A 26,038-nucleotide genomic window follows, 5' to 3' on the forward strand; every position below is an offset into this window, starting at 1 on the left:
TTCTCCCAGTCCGTGGGCTTTCTATTGATCTTGCTAGCTATGTCATTTGCCCTGCAGAAGCTCTGCAACCTTATACAATCCCATTTGTCCAACCTTTCTTTGATTTGTTGTGTTTCCGGGTCTCTATTCAGAAAATTTGGGCCTGAGCCAAGGAGACCTAGGGTTTCTCCTAGGTCTGTAATGTTTTCTGTAATGTTTTCAGAGTGTCTGCTTTGAGTTCAAGGTCTTTGATCCATTTGGAGTTGATTCTGGTGCAGGGTGATATATAAGGATCTAGCTTTAGTTTTCTACATGTAGTTAACCAGTTTTGCCAGCACCATTTACTGAAGAGGCTGTCTGTCTTCCATTCTATTGTTTTAGCTCCCTTATCGAAGATTAGATGGCTATAGGTCTGTAGGTTCATTTCTGGGTTTTCAATTCTATTCCATTGGTCCTGAGGTCTGTTCTTATGCCAATACCAAGCTGTTTTGATTACTATGGCTTTATAGTAGAGTTTGAAATTTGGTATTGATATTCCTCCAGCAGTATTCTTTCCGTTGAGGAGCGTTTTTGCTATTCGGGGTCTTTTATTGTTCCATATGAATTTTTGGATTGCCTCTTCTATTTCCTTGAAGAATGAGGGTGGAATTTTGATAGGTATTGCGTTGAATTTGTAGATAGCCTTGGGCAGTATTGCCATTTTCACGATGTTAATCTTTCCAATCCAGGAGCATGGGAGGTTTTGCCATTTTTTAAGTTCTGTGTTGATTTCCTTTTTCAAGATTTTAAAGTTTTCATCATAGAGGTCCTTCACTTCTTTAGTTAAGTTAATTCCTAGGTATTTTATTTTTTGTGAGGCTATTACAAATGGAGTTGCTTTCCTAATTTCAGCCACACTTTTCTCATTGTTGGCATACAGAAAAGCCATTGATTTTTGGGGGTTAATTTTATAACCTGCTACTTTGCCAAAGTTTTGAATCAGCTTGAGTAATTTGGGAGTGGAGTCTATGGGATTCTTTAAATACAAGATCATGTCATCTGCAAAGAGGGAGAGTTTTATTTCTTCTTTCCCTATTTGGATCCCCTTTATGTCTGCATCTTGTCTTATTGCTGTAGCTAGGCATTCTAATACTAGATTGAAGAGAAGTGGAGAGAGTGGGCATCCTTGTCTTGTTCCTGAGTTAAGAGGAAATGGCTTTAGTTTTTCACCATTGAGTATAATGCTGGCTGTAGGTTTGTCATATACAGCCTTTATTGTATTGAGGAATGTTCCATGGATTCCTAATTTTTCCAAAACCTTCATCATAAAGGGGTGTTGGATCTTGTCAAATGCTTTTTCTGCGTCTATTGAGATAACCATGTGGTTCTTATTCTTGCTCCTGTTGATGTGATGAATAATATTAATTGATTTGCGTATATTGAACCAGCTTTGCATCCCTGAAATGAATCCTGTTTGATCGTGGTGTATGATTTTTTGGATGAATTGTTGAAGTCGATTGGCCAAAATTTTGTTGAGAAGTTTCGCATCAATGTTCATCAAAGAAATGGGTCTATAGTTCTCTTTCTTTGATGAGTCCCTACCTGGTTTTGGGATGAGGGTTATGATGGCTTCATAGAATGTGTTCGGTAGTGAGCTTTCTCTTTCAATTTCATTGAAGAGTTGGAGGAGAATTGGTGTGAGCCACAGAGCATTCTTAAATGTCCTCAATTTTCCTAGATGTTGCGGGAAAAATGTTGCAAGAGAAAAGGAGATACATTATTTTGAAAAGATCAGGAACCCAGGGTTATGGGTGTGTGTAATTGTTTTGGTAAGCTATATACAGAAGTGTTTTATTCTCAGGAGGAAAAGTAAAGATATATAATAAAGGAGAATAGTAGAAAAGTGAATTTGTTAGACTGAGTGTTAACGAATTTCTTTATATGTAAAACAAAGCCGTTTTTTAATTTTATTTTATTTTTATTTATTTATTTATGTTTTTGGTCGGTCGTGGGGCTTGAACTCTGGGCCTGGGCGCTGTCCCTCAGCTCTCCAGCTCAAAGCGAGCGCTCTACCTCTTGAGCTACAGTGCCACTTCCAGTTTTCTGGTGGTTTATTGGAGATAGGAGTCTCATGGTCTCTCCTGCCCGGGCTGGCTTTGAACCGCAATCCTCAGATCTCAGCCTCCTGAGTATCTAGGATTACAGGCGTGAGCCACCAGCGCCCGGCTTATTTTTTATTTTTTAAGTGCTGGAATCACCTGGTGCTGATGGCTCACACCTGTATTCCTAGCTATTCAGGAAACCAGTTTAGGCAGGCAAGAAAGTCTGTGAAACTCTTTGTTTACCATTAAGCACCAAAAGCTGGAAACGGAGCTGTGGCTCAAGTGTGTGAGTGCTAGCCTTGAGACAGCACCCAGGCCCTGAGTTCAGCCTGTGGGACCAACACACATTTGTGCGTGCGTGCACGCACACACATACAACACAAACACACTCAACTTACTCTTCCTTTCCCATGAGTGCTGACAGGACACCATGACTTCAGGTCATGGTAGCATTAGTCTTGGTGTAGTCTGTTTAACTCTGGGATATTTTATCATTAGTAAATGGTATTCTGTGATGACTTATACTATACCATTTATATAACATTGTATTAAATATAAATTGAAATGATATTCTGAAGAATCTATGATATGATGCAGATTTTAAACAATTTTTTAAATACTGTTAAAGTGCTTGTGCTCTCATTCAGAGAATTCACCGGGAGCTCTCCTTACTGGAAGCACGGAGCCATTGCTTAAAGTACTTCAGGAACCCTCTCTAGGGTAGTAATATATTTTACTACTGTACTTGGTCTTAGATGAAAGTTAAAACATTTGTCAAGTGCCTATTATGTAATAAGTAAGTGTTAAGTAAACGAGTTTCGGCTTATGCACCGCAATAGAGAAATTATTCTTTTTACTACTTAACCTACTTTTAACCCCCAGTATACAAACATTCGCTGGCCTTGACTTTACGTGACTTGGGAAATATTTACAGTAATAGCCTTCGTTCAGCCATTCAGTACCCAAAGTAGCTTTGGGTACTGAGTGTAGTCAGGAAGACCGGGTCCCTGTCTTCAGCATGCATTAGTAAGGAACAAGGTGACACTGTGACAAGGTGGGGAGAGGAGGGATTTCAGGTAGGGTATGCTTCAGAGACGAGATCAGGCAAGAGAGATCTCTAGGACCTACCACTTGATGTGTCACCTGAAGGAAGAGAGGAAAGCGGAGACCACTTACCAATTTAATGGCTTATACCCTGTATACGTCATACAAACTGATGGAAAGGGAAGACCTTTGTAGATGACACCCGTGGAAGGCATTTGAAAATTCCAGGAGTAATTCTTTTCCTGAGGATTATTTTGGAGGAGCTTATATTTCAGGAACAGTCTAAAGGGTCCCTGCAAGTCTCAGTGATATGTGATTGTAGAATAAATATGATATGCTCTGATTTTACCCTCTGGGCTGCTAGGCTATTAATCTAGTAATAGGATGTCTACTTTCATAAGAATATTCATGCATATACCATACTTCAGTTAATATGTCACACAAAGATATCTTTAAGCAGAACAAAAACAAGCGTGAGGCCCAGAGTTCAAGTCCCAATACCAGCACAACAAAACAAAACAACTAGATAGAGTATAAATTTGAGGAATTATAGCTATGCGTTGTATCTCACTCTTCTTCTCCTTTCAACATTCTCATTACCCATCCCTTAAATCAACTGTAAGTGTAGAGATTGTGTAACTATACGTACTCACCTACTTATTAGTGGTTTCTGAAAAGTATTAGTTTTCTTACCATTTTAAGTATAGCTGATACACGGTCATGACTTATTAATTACAAATAACTACTGTGGCCTTGGCCTTGCTTACTCTTTCTCAAATAAAATGACTGTAAGAAAGGTAATACCAAGAAGTAAGTCTATTTAAAATTTTGGGATTTTCAACTGAGATGTGATGGAATCCTGGCAGCAGAAATTTCAGAAAAATCCCAGTGCTAAGAAATGGATGAGAATGAAAAGCTTGTCACAAGGGGCTGACTCATGGGAGCAGGCCTGCTAGAACCTGTGTGTGGTTCTCCAGGCTTGGCAGGATGACAGGCAGCTTGCAGAATGCATCCGTGCAGTTTGGGCTCATTTGCAACCTTTCAGTGACATGCCTGCCTAGCTAGTTATGCAAAATGTGGTTAAACCTACGTGGTAGTTCAAAGACCTGCTTTACCCAAGCAGTTTTGATTTCTTTTGAACAGTGCCATAGCAGTTGTACAGTACCACAGGCTCTGAAATACTTGCCTCACCTTGGAATTTGGAAATTAACTTAGGTATTTGGCCAGTTAGAGAATGTAAGGTTTAAAGTATTTTCTTAAAAGACTAAAGTAGCATACTCATTTTATTTCTATAACACAGTTGTTCTATTTCAATAGTGGCCTTTCTCAGGGTGGGTTTTGGAACTTAGATTTTTATCATGTCCTTTAGATTTTCTAACCATGGTCCACGGTGTCATATATTAGCCAGGGCAAGGGGATTTGGTATGAGATGCAGCTCCAGCAGGTGCCAGATTTGTGATCCTGGCATGTCTTTTGGCTGGTTTTGAGAGTAGGAGTGCCTGCTGTGGGCAATAGTCTGCTGGATGGTTATATATTTAGCAAAGTGGCTGCTGTTGACTCAGCCAGCTCTACAGGACCTGCTAAGTTCTCATTAGAGAATATGAAGGTGAAAGCCCCTTGGCCCCTTAAGGAATTCATGGTTGCTAGGCAGGGTACCCTGCCCTGGCTCCTGTCCTTTTACCTAAGTTTGGTGGGTGAGAACATTACTGAGTGTAAACTGATGCCGAGGTGCTGGCCTGCATACTCACCCTTCATACTCAAAGACCAGAAAAGAACCCGGCCTTCACTGGTCATATGTGCCCAGCCTCAGAAGGAATCACAGCAGTAGATGCAATGGGTGTTTCTTATTATAAGCTTGGTTTCTTCTGGGTCCCCTCCTGCTGCCCGCCTCCTAGTACCTTCTGTTACATTGAATCCCCTCCAGTGATGTTGAACCCACCTCTGGAATGTTTTGTGGTGAACATTGGTTGGGTCCGCAGACACTGACAGTTATACCTATGTGTGCTGAGATTTGAGATAAACTTCATTCTCTATCAAGTAAATTGTTCTCACAAATTATTTGGGTGAAATACTTAGCATAAGTGTCCTGCACAGCTTGCATGGCTTATCATTTCTTTTGGCATTCTTTGTACATAAACCTTTTGCAAGCTTCCCTGACAGAGCACTGTCCCTACCTTTTGGGTCTAGAAGAACTGTTGTACTTGGAGGCTTATTTTATTATTGTGTACATAATTTTCTGAAGGAAAAAAAAGTGTTTTTTTTTATGGTACCTTTTATTCCCAAAGAGCAAGAGAAATTGAAACTCAGAACTCTGTTTCAGATTCACTTCAGGAGAGTATCTTCATGGAAGTTAGGGTTATTCAGTAGCTAGGAGAAAGCATGAAAGGACTTTTAATCCTCTGGGTAGTAGGTGTGGTGAGATTACATAATCATTTGTTACAGAACAAATACAGTGACTAAGACTCAAGGGGTCCATTTATGCAGTTTTGTTGTCTGTGGCTGATAGTAGATTCACCTCACTTTTTATCTTACGGGTATGTTCCTCAGCCAAGCTACCATGGAAAGGAGGAAATGTGTGAATTGACATGTTCTTTCATTCCTTATTGATGGCTAAGTACCAAGTCTGTGACTCAAGGGTATAGTTTCTAAAATATAACTTAGCTTCTATTTGATAAATATTGAGCAAAGTCTACATTACAAGTAGCTAAAAGTTTTGGTCTGTTTTAGAATCTCAATCACAGGATTTTTTAAAGTATGTTTATTAGTGAGATAGTTATTTGGCAGGGTTACTGCTATTCATGATCATCATGTAGATGATCATTTATAGAAAAGCCAAGTTTCATCACTTTTATTACAAAATATAGTGATCGTGTGTGTGTGTATGTGTGTGTGTGTGTGTGTGCGTGCGCGCATGTGTGCGCACATGTGCGCATGCCATGGGTCTTGAACTCAGGGCCTGGGCTGTTCCTGAACTCTTTTACTGAGAGCTAGAGCTCTACCATTTAGAGCCACAGTGCCACTTCCAGTTTTCTAGTGGTTAATTGGAGTTCAGCATCTCAGACTCTTCTGCCCAGCTGGCTTTGAACTGTGATCTTCAGATCTTAGCCTCCTGAGTAGCTAAGAGTACAGGTATGAGCTACCAATGCCCAGCTTAAATATAATGATTTTTAACAAGGCTCCCCCAAATAACTGCCTACTTACTTTAGTAGTAGGTAATGGGTTTGCATAAGAACTGTTGGTCGTCAGATTATTAAAGAGGCATTTTTAAATATACTAAATGATTTTTAAATTGTAATATAATTTCCTTTGGGGGAATATCAGTAATATTCAAATAGGTACTCCTTCCACCCCCATACCTCTTTCAGTTTTACTTGTAGCATTTCCTCAAAAGGTCCTCTAAAATTTAGGGGAAGTGAGAGGGAGCAACTAGTGATTCATCTATTGATATTCCAAGGAGAGAAATGTTCAAATGTGAGAAAAAGTCAGATTTGAAGAAGGTTTAATTTCAATAATAAAGTGTTATAAGTTAGCATGCCTAGAGGTGTGTGTGTGTGTGTGTGTGTGTGTGTGTGTGTGTGTGTGTGTGTGTGTGTGTGTGTGTGTGTGTGTGTGTGTGTGTGTGTGTGATGCTGGTACTGAGACTTGAACTCAGGGCCTGTTCATTGTCCCTTAGTTTTTTCTTCTCAAGGCTTGTACTGTACCACTTGAGCCACACCTCCACTTCCTTTTTTTTTTTGTAGTTAATTGGTTTTAAGAGTCTCATGGACTTTGCCCGTTGGCTGGACTCAGATTTCAGCCTCCTACGTAGCAATTTGGATTATGGCATGAGCCACTGGCCCTGGTAGAAATGTCTTAATGTGAGTTTGAGAAAATAAGTGACTTATTTTTAACAAGGAGGAGAACAATAAGGTTTCTATTGCCATCCCTTCCAAGTGACTAGTGTTGAAGTAGATATTCCAAAGAAGATAAAAGAAGGTTTTTTTTTTGCATCTTCAATATTCATAAATTGAACTCTGGGCTTGGGCACTGTCCCTGCACTCTTCAGCTCAAGGCAAGCTCTCTACTGTTTGAGCCACAGCGACACTTCTGGTTTTCTAATAGTTTATTGGAGATAAGAGTTTCAAGGACTTTCCTGCTTGGGTTGGGCTGGCTTTGAACTACGATCCTCAAATCTCAGTCTCCTGAGTAGCTAGGCTTACAGGCATGAGCTACCAGGGCCCGGCTTGCCTTGATAATTTCTTATATCTCATTTTGCATTTAATTCTTTTATAGCACTTTTTCTATCCAAATGATCACAACATTCACTCAATATTTTATCATTCTCCCTCTGTTAGACACTATGAAACAAAATAATTTGAGTTTGAATGTATTGTAGATGTTACTCCTCTCAGTTTCCCCCTTCCACCTTCCCTCCCTTTCCTTTTTTATCTCCCTCTTTCCCCTTGGTTCTAGCTCCTTGTTCTCTCTCAGGTTATTTGCTTTGTTGACTTGGACCCTGTCCTCACTGATAAGGGGTGGAGAGCTGAGCTGCAGAGCCGGAAGGAACACTTGCTCTAGTCATTTCTCTTCATCATGGAGACCTGTGGAAGACAGGGCTTCAAGATGGGAAAGGGCTTGGATTGAAGCAGTTTTTGTCTTGAAATTATGAAATTTGTGAAGAAAACTAGTTCTTATTCTGTTGCTCCCTTGCATCATTAGGCATAATTTCTGTTTATATGCTTAAAAAGTAATTAGGCTGGGTCCCTGTGGTAATCCTAGCCATTGGGGGGTTGGAGAGGGGAACACTGAAATCTGAGGACCATTGTTCCAAGCCATCCTGGGTAGGAATAGTCATGAGATTCTTAATCTCCATTTAAAGACCAAAAAGCTGGAAGTGGAGCCGTGGCTCAGGTGGCAGAGTGCCAGCCTTGAGCAAAAAAGTTGAGTGTAGGAGCCCAAACCCGGAATTCAAGCCCCAAAGACCAGCACACACAACAAATACATGAGTAATTAGAAGGCCTGAGGCTGGTGACTCACTGATATAAATCTTAGCCACTCTGGGGGCTAAGATCTGAGGATTCCGGTTTGAAATGGCCTAGGCCACTTCTGGGAGACTCTTATTTCCAGTTTATCAGCCTAATGCCTGAAGTGGAGGTGTGGTTCAGATGGTAGAATGCCAGCCTTGAGCAGAAAAGCTAAGCCAGAAAAGCTAAGCAACAGCAAAAGGCCTTCGTTATAGCCACTCTACTGGCAAGCCCACAGGCACAGGATACACACAGAGTTATCTGAAATTCTCTACTCTGTCCCTGCCCATTTCAGCATGCTGGAAGATGACCTTCAGCTGAGTGACAGTGAGGACAGTGAGAATGAACAGGTAAGTTTTGTGTATCTGGTGATAGCAAGAACCTTTTAAATCTCAGGCACATACCTGAGTTGCATATTCTAACCTAAATATTTTTGTTCTTCTTTCTGGGTCTTCTCCCCTTTTTGTGAATTCATAGACCACAGAGAAGCTACCTTCCTCAGCTGCACCTCCAAGGTACTGTCTGTGGGTTTCTCCTTCTCTGAGTAGAAAATTAATATAGTTTTACTCAGTAAGAAGATAAGGCCTTGCTTTAAAATTTTTAGTTTCCAGCTGGGAATGTGGCTTAATGGTAGAGTGCTTGCCTTGCATGCATGAAGCTCAGTACCACATAAACAGAAAAAGCCAGAAGTGGCACTGTGGGTCAAGTGGTAGAGTGCTAGCCTGTAGCAAGAGATGCTCAGGGACAGTGCCCAGGCCCTGAGTTCAAGCCCCAGGACTGGCAAAAATAAATAAATAAATAAATATATGTATATATATATAAAATTTATGTATATATAATATACATATAGCTTCTTTAGGGATATGAAAATGGAGGATCACAGTTAAAAGAAAGTGCTAGCTTAATATTTTGGAAGCTAAAAAGATAGTTGTTATTAACACTATTAAAGTAGAAGAGTCTCCATACCCAGCCACAACTAGTTGTTAAAATTCTTGGGCTGGGTGTGGTAGCACATGCCTATAATCCCAGCACTAGGGAGGCTGACCCAGAAGGATCACGGGTTTTTAAAGCCAGCCTGAACTACACAGACAGACCCTGTCTAAAAAAATTGTTTTAGGGGCTGGGAAGGTGACACAGTGGTATAGTGCTTGCCTCGCATGCATGAGGCCCTCGGTTCAATTCCTTAGCACCACATAAACAGAAATGGCCAGAAGTGACGCTGTGGCTCAAGTGGTAGAGCGTTAACCTTGAGCTGAAGAGCTGAGGGACAGCACTCAAGCCCAGAGTTCAAGCCCCAGACCGACAACAAAAAAATTGTTTTAGAATTTAAAAATACATTTAAGATGGTTTATCATCAGTCTTGTATAACCAGCATTATTTATGTTCTTAGTTATACCTATTTTCATATTATTACAACTGTGTTAAAAAATGGTCTGTGGTATATTTAAATTTAGTGAGAAATAACACTTTTTCCAGTGTGAGCCAGCCATATTTTAGAAAATATGATAGTTTAATTTTTTTTTTTAATGAGACCTATTTGAACTATTTTTTCAGTATTTTCTCCTGTTACTAAATGCAGGGATTTAAGGTGACAAGTTCCTGCCCTTCATGAATTCAATTACTTTACTCCCTTGATAGGAATTCAAGCATTCAGAGACAAGATCAACAATAAAAGCATGCCTAATATGGTTGGGATTGTAGTTAATGGTGGAAGAGGCCCATGTAATTACACAGACTTGTGGGTTCATAAAGTTGCTTGTTTATTTATATCCAGTTTTGTTAGCATTTCTAGTGAGTCATATTTACTCACAACAGGAAAAATTAGTCTAATGTAAAAGTGGAGGAAAAGCAAAAGAAAACCCCCAGGGTGGCAGTTTCCTTGAAATGTGTTTCCCTCTGCAGCCACTGGGTTCAGTTGCCACAGGTGGGCAGTGTGGACAGACAGTACAAACAGGAAATGTGGACAAGGAGCCAGAGCTGACACAGCATTCTGTATGGGTAGACTGGGATTGGTACAATATGTTTGTTTTAAAGTCACCTCAATTAGTGCTTTTACTTGTTTACTATTTTTTATTCTGAGTTCTCAATAAGCATTTGTTTTGAGCTGGGCACCAGTGGCTCACGCCTATAATTATAGCTATTCTGGAGGCTGAGATCTGAGGATCACAGTTCAAACTCAGCCTGGGCAGGAAAGTCTGTGAGACTCTTATCTCCAGTAGCCACTCAAACACTGGAAGTGGTGCTGTGGCTCAAAGTGGTAGAGTGCTAGAGCAAAGAGCTCAGGGACAGTGCCTAGGCTCTGAGTTCAAGCCCCACGACAGGCCCCCCTCTTTGCCCCCCCAAAAAAGAATTTGTTTTGAAACTATTATTTTCAAATAGATTTGGAAGCTTTCAAGATTATAGTTAATGATATGCTGCTGTAACTAAGAGCATCTCAGGCAAGCTTTTAGGATTGCATGTGACTGCAATTCCATGTGTTTAGTAGTGGTCTGTATGTTTTCTCATTTGCCTAGAGTTATTGGTCCATTTTTGGAACAGTTTATCTCCAACCATTCATAAAGTATGGCTTATTTATAATTCCACCAAGAAGTGTACATGAGTTCATCTTCCTCCTCAGTGGTATCTCCCTAGCACACAGTTCTAAGGCAGAGAAAACAGGGAGATTTGCACTTGGAAGGTTTTTTTTTTTATACCTTGATTTCTTTTGGCTATGTATGAGGAGTCAGATAACTTAAAGCACCAGTAGTCCATATTTTAGCCTTTCTAGGCCATGTCCATCTCTTGGTCTGACACACATGTAGGCCTAGACAGCTGTGTTGGCCTTGGTTACTGACCTTGGATGTCAGGCCCCCAGCCTCTAGTTACATTTTGTGTAGCTTGACCTGCTCTTCAGGAGGTAAGTGCAACAAGTCTCTTCTGTTTTCCAGATGTGCTCTTGTAAGGACTTGTCACTTTCTCTTAAACCACTTTTACCCCCCTCTCTGCCAGTAATCAGGTACTAGCGAGGCTTCCTTCCGAAAAAGGCAGGAACGGGCAGGGGTCTTCTAATCTTGTCCCTGATTGCTTCACAGTGCTCCACAGTCGCTCCCCGAGCCAGTGGCATCGGTGCGCTCCAGCAGTGCTGAGTCAGAGAGCACCAGTGACTCGGACAGCTCCTCAGATTCAGAGAGCGAGTCCAGCTCCAGTGACAGCGAGAATGAGCCCCTCGAAACCCCCGCTCCAGAGGTACTGTGTCCCCAAGGTCCATCCAAGATGGCAGGCGGGCATGCTGGTTGTCAGGGGGGAGTGCTCCTGAGGTGCAGGTGGCCCCGACTCTGAAACCCAGCCCTTAGGCGACACTTCCCTGCTCCCAGGTGCTGTGGAGTGCCTGGTTTGTTTGCTAATAGCTTACCAAATATTTGGAGATTTGGAGATACATCTTCTCCCTGGTTAAAACCATAGCTTCTTGTCGATGGCGACTAGTGCAGTTTATTAAGAATGCTTGCACACCATTTTCTTCTCCTTTCTTTTGAAAAAGAGAACTTGTTTTTGGTTTTAATATTAATGAAATTTCTTTGTGAAATTTCAGGAATGCATGAATTAAGGAAAGGCCTGGTTTAGTCAAGGGAAGGAATGTGAACTACAAATAAGTCAATGGGGAGTCCTGTTATTGAGTCATTAAAAGCGTTGCATTAAATTGATGACAAGTGATTTTTGCCAAGGTTGATTCTTGGCTCCCTTCTGCCCATGTAAAGGTGAAATAGCCATGCTTCTCAGCAAGAGACATGGTAAAGATGAACAAACCAATGAGACAGAAACCTCAAGCACTAAATGTATGTAGAAAATTTGTGTGATGAACTGGATGGCTGAGCACAGAAGTTGTAACAGTTAACACGCTGGCCACGTGCCCTCAGAACCTGGTAGCAGTATAAAAGTCATGCATGGGAAGGTCACTAGTGAAGTGGGAAGGCACACTTGTTTTGGTTTTGATGAACAAAACCATCACACAGCACATCTAGGGAAAACCCTATGCACAGTTAAGGCGAGACTGTCATTAGTATTTCTGTATTCATTTCAGCAGTTTAGAAAGATGCTGATTCTACTAGAACATTGGCTAGAAACATCTGACATCATGTAGAGAGGTTTCTGGGTTTGTCTGGGGACAAGGGACATTGAGGAAATATATCATTATTTAGAAGCAACTCTGTTTTTTGGGGTCTTTGTTTCTTGTGGGATACTAATTTCTACTGAAATAATTTCTGTGTCTTGGGGAAAAGGAGGGTGAATACACTATGCAGACAACTTGTTTGTGTTATTCAGTGTTAATGGTTCTCAGAACCATCTTCAATAAGAAAACTCATGCTTAATAGACTATTGGTATAAAAATATAATTTAAATGCAAAATGATAGGGTGGATTGGCTGAATAATTGAAACTTGAAAACAACTTTAATCTGGTATTTATAATAATGAAATTTATATCCCCTTATCAAGAAATTATTAGAGCAAAGCCAGATAGGATGTTGTGCTGCAGTAATCTCAGCACTCTAGAGATAGAGGAGGAACTCAAGGCCAGCTTGAGCTATACAACAAGGCTTTTGACCAAAAAGAAACTATAATATATTAAAAAGAAAATTGTACATGTTGCTGGGTGCTGATGGCTCCCACCTATAATCCTAGCTACTCAGGAGGCTGAGATCTGAGGACCACAGTTCAAACCTACCTCAGGCAGGGAAGTCTGTGAAAGTCTTCTCTCCAATTTACCACTAAAAATGCCTGAAGTACAGCTGTGGCTCAAATGGTAGAGTGCCAGCCTTGAGTAAAAATGCTGAGTACAGGCCCTGAATTCAAGCTCCAGTCCCAGCCCAAAAAAAAGAAAGAAAAAAAAGTAGATGTGAAGGAGAATGCTTTTGCCGTTGTTCATTCCCAGTACTAGAGCTTGAAACTCTGGGCCTCTTGGTTTCACTTGGCTTTTTCACTCACAGCTAGCACCAGGCATGAGCCACCAGTCCCCAGCCCTACTTTTTTTTTTTTTAATGCTAGGAAAGTTGCTTTTATGCTTATTTTTACTTATGTCATTGAATGACATGTTTGAGGGACGCTGAGCCCTGGGACACCATGCACATGCCACAGAGCTGCCACTGAACTTGGGACCAGCCATCAGGGGTTCCACTTCAGTGTCGGTTTTCTAATGGGAGACAAAATGTAGATCTTAGCTTTTCAAGATAAGTAGGACACATTGCCACCCAACTACTTACAAGTAAAGTTCAGAAAATGCCTTACTGTTCTAGGATGTTTATGAGTTTGCTCAGCTTTCTCATGTATTCATTATCCAGTGTTTGGAAGTAAACTACTTTTGTGTTAATTGCTTCTTCAACTCTTAGAGCTTTTGATAAACTATTTGATTTAAATTCTTGTCTTTTTTCTTTTTTTTTCTTTTTCTTTTTTTTTTTTTTTTGTTGGTAGTGGGGCCTGAACTCTGGGCCTGGGCGCTGTCCCTCAGCTCTTCAACTGTAGCGCTCTACCACTTGAGCCTCAGCCCCACTTCTGGCTTTTTCTGCTTATGTGGTGCTGAGGAATCAAACCTAGGGCCTCATGCATGCAAGGCAAGCACTCTACCACCGAGCCACCTTCCCAGGCCCTGCCTGTCTTTTTTCTTGTTTGTAAAGAGTAGAAATATGAGAATTCAGATGGTGGCACTTAACTTTAAAATCTGATCTTTTTTCACATCTGCTTCCCCCACCCCCACCCCCACACACACACACTTGTTATTCCTACATTTGTTGGAAGTCCGTTAGAGTATAAATTCTATATTCACTATGATTCTGAGTTTTAACTTTATGTCCTTTTAATTCCCCTTTAATGCCTTTCATTTTCTTTAAAAATTATTTTTAATTGCAAACAACCATGAAATTTTATTCTAAAACCAGGCATATATTGCCTATGACTCAGAAGTTCTTTGTTAGAACCATAATTCATTTAAAATGAACTTTTTCAGATTTACAATTAAGAGAAGTAAAGGGACATGTAGTCGAAACAGTAAAATGCTTTAAAAAAATTACTGATTTACTCTTTTCATCCTTCTGATTTACAGTGTGTGAGTTGTGCCAGCTCTGAGGAGAATGAAAAGAGCAGAGGGAAAAAGAGCCTTAATCCTCTCTGGCACTTACCTGATTAATCCCTTATCCAAATATCAGCCCCCTCTCAGTATCCAAGGGATCTGTTCATTTTCGCAGCTTTGTTTGGTACACAGAAATGATTGCTCTTCCCTTTTTTCTTGTCTTCTTCCCCCAACTCAGTTTTACCCTGAAACTGGGCCATAGGTCTCCCTTTCGACACGTAAGACTGTGTGGAAGAAAATGTGTTATTTCTGTAACCAGGACGTTTCTTTAGGGATTGCTAAATGGATCTCAATACTGCCCTGATTTGAGTGAGGGGAGCAGAGACACATGACAACAGGAATGACTTCTGGGTTCACACAGGAACACTCTTTCAAGATGCTAGTCAGTTTCGAGCTGCAGTTGTAAGCATAGCTAGTGGGTGAAAGGTAGGGCACGAAGGGCTCAGTTCCTGCCCAGATCAGTCTTACTGTATCTTAACTGCCTTCTGGAATTCCTTCACCACTGATGGCACATTCCATTGATTCTCTGTAGGAACTCAGGATTGACAAGTATATGTGCTTGTCTTTTCTCTAACCTTAATAATCACCTTGCCCTGTTAAACTATTGCATGTAGATTTATCAACAGAATGCCTTGATACATAATAGTGATTCTCTTCTCTCTCTCCCTGACCTGAAATTCAAATAACAGCAGAGAAGTAGAGTGGGTATAAGTGTAGGAAGCTGTAAGGAGATATAGTATCCAAAGAACAGGAGAAGGAAAGCAGAAAGAGAAATCAGGTGGTCATTGTTCTAACATATGATCCTACCTTGGCTAAAGTGAGTTCACTTGGCTGTGTAGTATAAAGTCTGAAAATCAGAATATGTCTGTGATACACTAAGAAGTTTGTCACTTATAAATGTTTGTCATGTTTTAGAATCACTAAAGCTAGCTGGGTGCTGGTGGCTCATGCCTGTAATCCTAGTTACTAAGGAGGCTTGAGATCTGAGGATCGCCGTTCTTAGGTTTGGAATGGTGCCTGTCCTAAGGGACAGCCCTGTATAATTATATCATCATCGATTCGATAACATTTTTTTTTCTTTATTTCCTTATTTGTAGCCTGAGCCTCCAACAACAAACAAATGGCAGCTGGACAACTGGCTGACCAAAGTCAGTCAGCCGGCGGTGCCCCCTGAGGGTCTAGGAAGCACAGAGTCCCCACACCGGCATCTGGACAGCAAGGGAAGTAGTGACAGTAGCACGGGCCAGGAGCATTCTGAATCCAAAGACCCTCCTCCCAAGACCTCCACCAAGGCTCCCCGGCTTGCCCCCGAGGGCCCCCATGCTGGGAAGAGGACTTGTCAGAAGTCTCCTGCACAACACGATCCTCCAAGACAAACTGTTGGAACCAAACAACCCAAGAAACCTGTCAAGACCTCGGGGCAGGTTGATTGCAGAGCCAGCTTGCAGCTAGACAGTGAGCCAGGCCTTTCATACAGCACAAAAGAGCAGACTTCCAAAGACAAGCCCAAGGTGAAGACGAAAGGAAGGCCCCGCACCGGGGGGAGCAGGGACACCAAGCTCACTGCACCTGCTGCCAGCGAGAAGAAGAAGCACAAGAACTGTCCCCCAACCCCCTCCAAGGCCCTCTCAGGCCCCGCGCCTCCTAAGGACAGTGCGGGGCCTCGAACCCCGGAGCACTTTGCTCTGGCCCCCCTGACTCAGAGCCAGGGCCTACCCCACAGTGGCAGCAGTGGCAGCAGGACTAGTGGTTGCCGACAGGCAGTGGTGGTCCAGACAGATGGCCGCAAAGACAGACTGCTGTTGCCTTTGAGTGACACCAGATTGCTCTCACCGCTCAGGGACACTCCTGCCCCACAAAGCCTGGTGGTAAAGATAACCCTAAACCTTCTCACTCGGATACCCCAACTACCAGGCAAGGGTAGCCGCCCAAGGAAAGCAGAGGAGAAGCAGCCGTCCACAGGGAAGAAGTGCGAGTCTGAGAAGAGAGGTTCAGAAGACGCCAGCAAGGTGGCCAAAAAGAGAAAAGTAAGTACGTGAAGGAGGCCATCCCCCTTCACATGCGGCTTGCACCCCGAGCATCTCTTAAACTCAATTCAAATTGTCACAAAGGACTGGAAATGCTTTCTCTCATGAGATGTGCCTTGGTCCTCCTCCCAGAGTTCCTCTTTGTCTGCCCTTTGATGTTTCCATCCTAGATCAGGAGTCTCCATCAGTCATTGAAGAACATAGCTGCTTTTAGCATTCTTTCCCCACCCCCCGGGGCCTGGGCCCTGTCCCTCAGCTCTTCAGCTCAAGGCTAGCACTCTACCACTTGAGCTACATCGCTACTTCCGGTTTTCTGGTGGTTTTATTGGAGATAAAAAGTCTCATGGTCTTTCCTGCCTAGACTGGCTTTGAACCGAGATCCTCAGATCTCAGCCTCCTGAGTAGCTAGGATTACAGGCGTGAGCCACCAGCGCCCGGTTCCCTGAGCTTTTTTTTTTTTTTCTCAAGGTTAGCACTCTACTACTTGAGCCACGGTGCCACTTCCAGCTTTTTCTGTTTATGTAGTACTGAGGAATCAAATCCGGGGCTTCATGCATGCTAGGCAAGCACTCTACCTCTAAGCCACGTTCCCAGCCCATCCTTTCCTTTCATTTTCTTTTCTCTTCTCTTCTCTTCTCCCTCTTCCTCTTCCTCTTCCTCTTCCTCTTCCTCTTCCTCTTCTCTTCTCTTCTCTTCTCTTCTCTTCTCTTCTCTTCTCTTCTCTTCTCTTCTCTTCTCTTCTCTTCTCTTCTCTTCTCTTCTCTTCTCTTCTCTTCTCTTCTCTTCTCTTCTCTTCTCTTCTTCTCTCCTCTCTCTGATACTGGGTTTCAATTCAGGGCCTAACTCTCCCATGTAGCTTTTTTCACTCAAGGCTAGTTACTCAGCTTTTTGCTGGATAATTGGAGATAAGGATCTCATGGACTTTTTTTGCTTGGGTTGGCTTTGAACCTTCATCCTCAGATCTCAGCCTCCTGAGTAGCTAGGATAACAGGTGAAAGATGCTAGTGCCTGGCATCATTGTGAGATTATGTTTTCAGATAACACTCTTAAACACCAGTTACTTTGGCCCTAGAACTTAAGATTTTACATAAGTTGAAATGTTGTATTAGTATATGGAATTACTGACAAAAAACTTCTCTCTATAAAAACTTATTCTTCTAGTATGAGCCTCTAAATACCAGTATTATTTCCATATTTTAAAAATAACTCGGGAGTGCCTAACCTGTGTTAGAACTATTAAACATCTGGTTAGGGTATCTTTTGGAATAAGATAACCTGACAGAGTACATTGTAAAGTATTGAAAATTTGTCATTTGATAGGGATTTTGGAAGTTTCATTTGAGGAATGGATGCAAGGGATTCCTGCATTATTTAAGACTCTAATCTGTTCCTTTGACATACAGCTGTTTGGGAGAATATTCTTCTTTCCCTTCTTCTGATTCATTGAGCTGGATTTTTTTTTTTTTAACTTCTTTGAGAAGAGGAAAGACCTATGTTTCCCCCAAGGTCATTCCCAAGCCAGTAGACAAAGTCACAAGAAAGGCCAACTCCTTCCTGCTGAGAAGGAATATAATTCTTAACACTCTTCTTCTAAGTGCATGAAAAACGTCTTACTCAGCTGTGGAAGTTGAGCTAAGAATAACAGAGGAAAAAAGATCATGAAGCCTGCTGTCATGTCTGAGACCTGACTGATTAATCCACTAGGTTAAAAATATAACATGACTTTACCAAACTGCAAAGGGTGATTGCTTTCTCCAGAACCTTGTTGCTTGAGACATGAGGGCGGTTGCCACCACATCTGCCACAGGCAAGTGGAATGGGGCGGGTCAAGTGCTCACTGTGGGGCTGTTTCAACTAGAAAGGGTAAGGCTGCGTGCCAGAAAGCTTTTTTAAAGTTTTAAAGAGAGAGAGAGAGAGAGAGAGAGAGAGAGAGAGAGAGAGAGAGAGAGAGAGAGAGAGAGTGTGTGTGTGTGTGTGTGTGTGTGTGTGTGTGTGGTACAGAATTCTGGAGGAAATTGTAGGACTTAGGTCCCTTAGAAAACCAAGAGTGCACTCATCCGGGGAAAGCCTGTTTCTCCGGAGTGCCATGGTCTTTTGTGGTCTCCAGTGCTAATTTCTACATTCGCTGTGTGGCAAATTATTCTCTTCCAAAATGCTGGCTTACCAGGTAGAAATGTTTGAAGCTGGAAAATCTTTCAGCAAGTTCCCAGATCAGTCGGCCTCTGTGCAGATCAAGAAGTCTTACTTAAAGCTCCAGAAAGGAAAACTTCTAGCTCTCCTCCTTGGCTGTAAGAAATGTACCTCCTTGAAGCCAACCCCAGACTTGGCTGAGCTTCCTGAGGACAGCTCATCATCTCTGTGTTTCAAGCATGGAGAAGCAATGATCCCCTTATCTTCAATTGAGTGCATGACTGGTCTAGCAAGCTGCTTAGAGATCTGGTCTGCTTCTAAACCCTAGCTTCTTTATTGTCTTTTGGGGAAAAATTAGTGCAGATGACAGGGTGCCCTCCTCACACTGGTAACTTTGGAATTGGGTAGGCAAATCCTAAAGCCTAGTGGGACTGGGCCCAGGGGAGCAAAACCACCTTCTTCATACATTGCTACTTCTGTGGAAATTCTGCAGAAATTCCCCAGGTGCGTTGCATGCTGCCAGCTTGGACCCACACAGCCGAGAATTCTTTGCTCCAAGTACATCATCAGTTAGCAGCCCTTACTTAGGAAGATAATAAGTATAAAAAGCTGCTCACTTTTTTCTGAGAATCACTTGTCCTTTGGCTTTATTACTTCCTGTTGGGTTCTTGGTGGGAGATGTTACTGCACGAACTATTCATCTCTGTCCTCCCTGGGCTTGTATCCTGACCCTCAGCTTTCCAGACTCTAGCCCTTGGACTAGTGCAGCAGCTCCAGTGGGCAGCCCAGCCCCTGTGGCCTTCCTTTTCTAAGCTAGGGAGCTCCCCTCAGATTAGGATTTTGGAATTTAAAAAAAGTTAGTTTTAGGGTGAACAGTAGAGAAAGGTAAGATGTACTTAGACCATCGGAGACGGGACACAGTTGAAAATTAGTGTTTTTGTTTAAAGGTCCTTTAGAGCCTGCTCATCTCCTGGTATAAAATTTAGCAAATATTTCCAGGGTTTTCGCAAGCCACATGAAAGTAGTCAGAACAAGTTAATGGTAGAAACTAAGGATATAATTCAAGTGGTTGAATACTTGCCTTGCATGTGTTAGCTCTGAGAGGTTTATCCTCCATAATGCAAAAACCAAACAAGACCAAAGGAAAGAGACTTAATGGTGATTAACAGCTAAGATAAAGCCATTGGGTACACGTTAAAACAAAATTAAAGCAATGGGTTAGGAAAAGTGAGAAATTGTGAAGTACATAGGATTCCTGATATAGACTACTAAATTTTAACTATCTGTTTAGAGCTTAGAATTTAAATGCTAATTTAGCAAAGGTGCTGGTGGCTCACACCTATAATTCTAGGTACTCAGGAGGCTGAGATCTGAGGACTGAGGGTCAAAAAGCCAGCCCAGGTGGAAAGCTCATGAGACTCTTATCTCCAATAAATACCAGAAAACTGGAAGTGGTGCTGTGTCACAAGTGGTAGACCACTCACCTTGAGCTAAAGAGCTGAGGGTCAGCACCCAGGCCCAGAGTTCAAGCCCCACAACCAACAACAAATAAATAAATACTAATTTACATTTTTTTGCACAATTGTTAAACAAGGTTTATGCTTTCCATATCTGGAAGAAAAATTTGAGAACTGTAGTATATTATGAAAGCCATAATATATATTTGAATGTACTATGTATAATCATAGTTCACATAGCATACACAGTTGTCTGATCTGTCAGTGCAATTAGGAGCATTGTAAAAATTGCACCTAAACAGGCAGTGAGCTCCAGTGTGGGTCTTACTGGCTTCTAGCCATTTTTGAAGATAATAGCCCATTCTAGCCTATTACCTAATAGATTGCCTTTTCCAATAAGTAGATGATCTGTGTTTGTTGCTTATTTGAAATACACTATAGCTATATAACTCAGGTTGGCCTTAAACTTGTGATCCTTCTGCCTCAAGCCTCTTGAGTACTAGGACTGTATTATAGACGTGTGACACTATGTCTGGCTCAAATAAGTGGATAGTCTCTCCTAGAGATTATTTAAACAAGCAAACAATCAATAAGGGAGTTCATTCAAGTATGTAAGTAATTAAGTAATCTCTTTACTAACCAAGAAACTTTTAACATATTTTAGGAAAAAATATCAGTGCCATTTATGAGTTTTGCAGAAGAAAGGGAAGTTGTATGTGGTAGGAAAAAGTGCATTTTTATTCTTTGAGATGGTTGGTTCTATCTTGCCCTTCCATCCACAATTGAACTACCTTTTATTTTGACTTGGTTTTTTTTTTTTGTTTTTTTTTAGATCAACACCCAGAAATTGTTGTCCTTAAAATCAAGGCTTTAAAAACTTACCCCATATAATTTACTAAACCCACATCGATCCTTGGCCGCATGCCAGTCCGTTGCCTTAGGAAAAGCATCACACCGTGTGCCTGCGGTAGCGGATACTGTTTTAAGTCATCTCCATACCTGTCTGCCCTCACCCAGCAGGGAAAGGTGGATTCATTTTCCCTCTCTGTAGTACTTACCTCAGTGTGCGTGACCTGTCTGCCCAGTGTGTCCCTGACCCCTGTGCCGGGGTGTGTGCTTCACATCCCTACATTCTTTTCTTGTTGCATCGCCTTTAAAGGTAATTGCCTGAATTTCCCAAAGTACTAGCTACTCCTCCATTTTATCCTCTATTTCATGCAATGCCGAGCCTGTTGGCTTCCATTTGAGAGACTATCCTAGCACCTCGGTTTTTAAGTGGTCTAAGAGCCTCAACAGCCCCTGTTCAGCCCCACCTTTTATAGAGGAGATACAGAAAGGCATGGTGTGAAAGTGAGTCTAGCGCATCACCTCTTCCCAGCCCAGTCCAGTGATTTCCCCCCTTCCCCCCACCCATTTCAGGGTCTCTTTCAGATATTCCAGACTTCCCCCATTACAGCCGCACTCCTGGCATCTTTCCATCAGTTCAAAACTCCATGGCCCCAAATTAGTATTCGTTCTGGAAAAAGCTACCTTCATGTTTCGCTCCTACTTACAGTGCTCCTACAATGAGCCAGGTGCGGGCAGCATACAGCCAGGCTGGAGGTGGTGGCGCCACTTGGCCCCATCCCTTCCTTTTATGGTCTTGGTTCTTGCCTGTTTTGTTTTGTTTTCCTTTTCCTTGGCCATATAGGTGGAGTAGAACTTGGCAGCTCACCTGAGGCGGCCTGACCCAACAGGTTGAAAAAGACGATTGGGCCCATTTGGCAGCAGGAAGCTGCCATTGTGGTAGAAGCAGGCACCGATGAGAACTTATGGAACAAAGAGTTTCTGAGTCACAAACCTTTGAATGGGTTCCCTGAAATAGGGGTTGGAGGTGGGGTGACCTGAGGATGAAACACCAGTGAGCTAGGTGCCGGCTCATGCCCGAGACTGAGTGAGGATCACAGCTTGAAGCCAGCCTGGGCAGGAAAGTCCGTGAGTCTCCTACCTCCAACTAACCACAGAAAAACACTGGAAGTGGAGCTTAGAGATGTGCCTCAAGTGGTGGAGCAAAAAAGCTCAGGGACGGTGCCCAAGCCCTGAACTCAAGCCCCAGGACCAGCACCCACATACAAAAAATAAACTAAAAATGCAAAGGGACTTCTTTCTCCCATCCTGAAGAGAGCAGGTTGCTTGTATCTGATTTTCTTGTGGCTCCTATGTTAGGAAAACCTAAAAAACATCTTACTTCCTGTTTTTCAAGCCTTGGTCTAGGAATTACTTTTCAACTCTTTAACAGTCAGGGTTGCCTGCCACCATTTAGTGACTCTCCGGTCCATCCACTGAAGGCCATAGGAGGCCTGCTTCCAGGGAGCTCAGCCGTGGCCTTCAGCTATGTGGCTTAGTTTTTGAGCCAGCTGACACATGCTGAGTGCTCTGGGACTGACCCTGGCAGAAGAGGACAAAGTTCCAAGTGCTTCAGTGTATGAGGCCTGCGGGCATGAGCTCAGCACTGGCAGAATCGCAGAAAGGGCTTTTGCTTTATGGAGTTTAATGGCTTCCTTTCAACTAGTTATAGAGTAGTGTCTGCCTGAGAGTTGTTAAATACCCACATGCAGCTAATTGTTCCAGTAAGCTGTAAAGGGCAGTGTGATTAAATGGTCACCCTGGGTGAAGTTCAAGTGTGGTGATTTCTTGTTTGTTAGCTCTTCTCTCAAGTCCCATAGCTAGGCACAAGCCAGATTCCCAACTTGGTGAACACTGATTCTCCACAAATCTTATTTTCATGGGTGTGGTTTATAAGATCTGCCGCTTTGGTTTATAGTCAAAACTAGCATGTCCTAAACAACAGAAAAACACACAAACAAAAATTTATTGATATTTTACCCCTGGACTTTTGGTGTTTTCTTGCAGAAGTAACTTTTTTGTGTGGTCTGTGTTTGGTTTTGTCTTGAGAACTTTGTGTCAGAGGAAATTACCTTCCATTTAAAACAGTGCTTTACTACCACTTGTACAAATTGGTATCTGTCCTTTAGCAGATTCTGACTTTGCCTAAAGATAATTTCCTACCTTCTTGCCCTGCTTGATAGACCAGCTATGCAACCTTTAAGAGAATTCCCTAGGGTTTTGTGACAGGGTACCTAGGCATAAATAGGCTCCTAATTGATAGAGTTTCTAGACCTGCCCTGGGTGCATACAGCCTCATTGCTAATAAGTCTTTCTCTCTACACTGTAGTAGGCTTGTATTCCAAGCAGGGCCTGTTGGCAGTGTGTGGCTCTTAGCTCATGCCAGTACTGTTAGCTTCTGAATTCTGCTCCAGGAGTTGTTTTTTTAAAAATTTTATCGTAAAGGTGATGTACAGAGGGGTTACAATTACATAGTAAGATAATGAGTACATTTCTTTTTGAACAGTGTTACCCCATCCCTCATTTTCTCCTATCTCTTCCCAAGTCTCCCCCCCTTCCCGCTCTCCCCCCTCTCCCCCCTTTCCAGGATTCTTTCTGCCTCTGGCCTGTGATCCTAGGAGAATCAGTGTGGAACTAAAGGCATTTTAGTCAGGGTTAGGGCTTCTTATCTCACATACTCTGTCTCCTTATCAGCTCCTTCCAGCGGTCTCACAGGTGAATAGTTACATTTCTGAGTAACTGCTTTTATCTTATCTACCTGTAGTTGTGGTGACTTCTTTGCATTTACTAATTGGAAATTTAGAGTCCAGTTCTCAGATCATCTTCTGCAGTGTATAAGAGCAGTTGCTCATGAGTAACTGAGTAATGTGTGATTGTAAATTTCCTAGTAGTCATATTTTTAAAAAAAACATTGTGTGTGGTGAGCCTCTCCAGGGGCTTGAACTCAGGGCCTGGGTACTGTCCCTGAGATTTTTTTTTTTTTTTTTGCACAAGGCTAGATCTCTATCACTTGAGCCACAGTTCTATTTCTTTTTATAGTTGGATATAAGAATTTCCGTTCTCTTGCTTGAGCTGGCTTTGGGCTTTGAACCCCCGATCCTCAGACCTCAACCGGTGTGAGCTACCAGCACACAGCACAGATTAAATTATTTTACAAAGGGAAATGAAACTAGTGACAGTTTTAATAGCAGTTGTATATTTTATCTACTGCCTCAAAAGATGTCACTTAAAATTTTAAGCAATGGGGAGTTGGAGGTGTGGCTGACGTGGTAGAACAACAATCATGCTAGTGCAATGCCTTCAGTTCAAACCCCAGGGTGGCCTCCCCCTCCCTCCCCCTCCTCCCCCCCCCCGCCTCCTCCCCCCCCCCCCCCACACACACACAGAGCAAAAGATTTAATCTATGTATTTTTTTTTTTTTTTGGGGGGGTCCGGTTGTGGGGCCTGAACTCTGAGCCTGGACGCTGTCCCTCAGCTCTTCAGCTCAAGGCTAGCGCTCTACCACTTGAGCCACAGCGCCACTTCTGGCTCTTTTCTTTTTGCTTATGTGGTGCTGAGGAATTGAACCCAGGGCCTCATGCATGCAAGGCAAGCGCTCTACCACTGAGCCACCTTCCCAGCCCGATTTAATCTATGTAAAATCACATTCTCCTTCTAAAACACCTAAACACATTCACCTTCTAAAACTTCAGAGTACTTCAGGGTAGCTTTTTGAGCCACCATGGGTAAATTGAGGTTGAAGCAGGAAGGCACACGAGTGAACAGAAGCACTTTTCCAGAAGAGTCTACGCAAGGCTGGTTGGAGGGGTTTTGCAGGAGCAAGGAGGAGGGAGGGATTTTTAAATTTTCTATTTCTTATTCTTTTGAGCAGGTCAGGCTGTTTATTGTTGTCTGGATAGACCTTGAACCTACACACCTTCATTTATTAATCTTTTCTTGGAGACATTCAGGAAAGAAGAAAACACTGTGGAGAAAACTGAGACCTCCCCCTGTCAGTTAATTGGATGCATTTGATGAATAGTTTTTCTCTTGTGGCTTAGGAGGATCCAGAGTTGGTTGGTGATTGTCCTAGATTGACAAGTGTGTCCCAGATTCTTAGTCAGTGAACTCACAGTTGGGGGCTTATTTCTTACTGGGCAGGCCAGTGAATTGAAGGGCTCCATTCCTTTGGCTGCTGCTTGCTGGAGGGATAGAGCGCCTCCTTCCTTAGTTACTCCTGCACCAACCAAGTCCCTGTGTGAAGTCCCCATGTTTGACACAGAAAAGGCTTTTGTCTTGAGGATTGCTTTGTTTGATTTCTATAGTTGTCTTCCTCCTCTTTTTTTTCTTCCTTCTCCTCCTCCCTCCTCCTCATCTTTTCCTTCTCCTTCCTCCTCTCCTTCCCTGATCCTCCTCCCTCCTCTTCTTCCCTTCTTCTTTTCTTTAGTGGAACTAGACTTAAAACATCCTTCTCCTCTCCCTCTCCTTCTCCTTCTCCCTTTCTTCTCCTTTTCTTTCTCTATTTCTATTTCTATTTCTTTTCACCAGTCCTGGGGCTTTAACTCAGGGCCTGGGAATTGTCTCTGAGCTTCTTTTGCTCAAGGCTAGCACTCTACCCCTTGAGCCACGGCACCACTTTGGGCTTTTTCTGTTTATGTGGTACTGAGGAATCAACCCAGGACTTCATGCATGCTAGGCAAGCGCTCTACCACTAAGTCATATTCCCAGCCCCAAACATCTCTTCTAATGACAAATAAGGGTACTGTTAAAAAACATTTCTCTCTGAATGTTACACAAACAATACATGAGTGGATATAAGCAGATGGGTCTTTTGAAAAAAGTAGGGGGAGACCTCATAGTTACCCCTGTGTCTGTTAAGATGAATATGCATCATTTTTGTTTTGTTCTGATCCTGTTTTTTGTGATTTGAGACAGTCTCACTGTGTAGCCAAGGCTGTCCTCCAATTCTCCATCCTCCTTCCTCAACCTCCTGTGTGCTAGGATTACAGAGATGCACCATTCCCAGTGAATGTGCATGTTTTATTGATTGGTTTGTTTTGGTACAGGGCCTTAAAGTATTGATTCTTCAATATTTAGAAAATATCATGGCAAGATAAAGCCTACTGTTCTTGCTATAGCTACTGCTTCATATATTAATCCCTTTTCTAGGCAGGAGGAATAGCCTGCCTCTCTTCCTTCCCTCCCTTTCCCCTCCCCTCCCTTTCCCTTCCCTCCTCCTCTTCCTCTTCTTCCTCCTCCTTCCTCCTTCCTCATCTTCCTCTTCTTCTTCTCCCCCCCCCCCTCTTCTTTTGGTGCCAGTCCTGGTGTTTGAACTCAGAGCCTGGGTGCTGGCCC

General features: G+C 42.5%; 1 protein-coding gene across 3 annotated transcripts in view; it reads left to right on the plus strand.

Annotated features, from left to right (window-relative positions):
* Positions 1-26,038, plus strand: part of Aff1 (AF4/FMR2 family member 1) — a 215,678-nt gene that overhangs the window by 172,671 nt on the left and 16,969 nt on the right. For all 3 annotated transcript variants that reach the window (XM_042668359.1, XM_042668360.1, XM_042668361.1), the window contains 4 exons: positions 8,403-8,457; positions 8,585-8,622; positions 11,179-11,332; positions 15,303-16,232. In XM_042668359.1, coding sequence (XP_042524293.1) covers positions 8,403-8,457; positions 8,585-8,622; positions 11,179-11,332; positions 15,303-16,232 — 1,177 coding nt within the window. The remainder of the gene's footprint in view (positions 1-8,402; positions 8,458-8,584; positions 8,623-11,178; positions 11,333-15,302; positions 16,233-26,038) is intronic.

Source organism: Dipodomys spectabilis, unplaced genomic scaffold, assembly GCF_019054845.1.
Source record: "Dipodomys spectabilis isolate Male_0828 unplaced genomic scaffold, ASM1905484v1 ptg000436l, whole genome shotgun sequence".
Taxonomy (NCBI): domain Eukaryota; kingdom Metazoa; phylum Chordata; class Mammalia; order Rodentia; family Heteromyidae; genus Dipodomys; species Dipodomys spectabilis.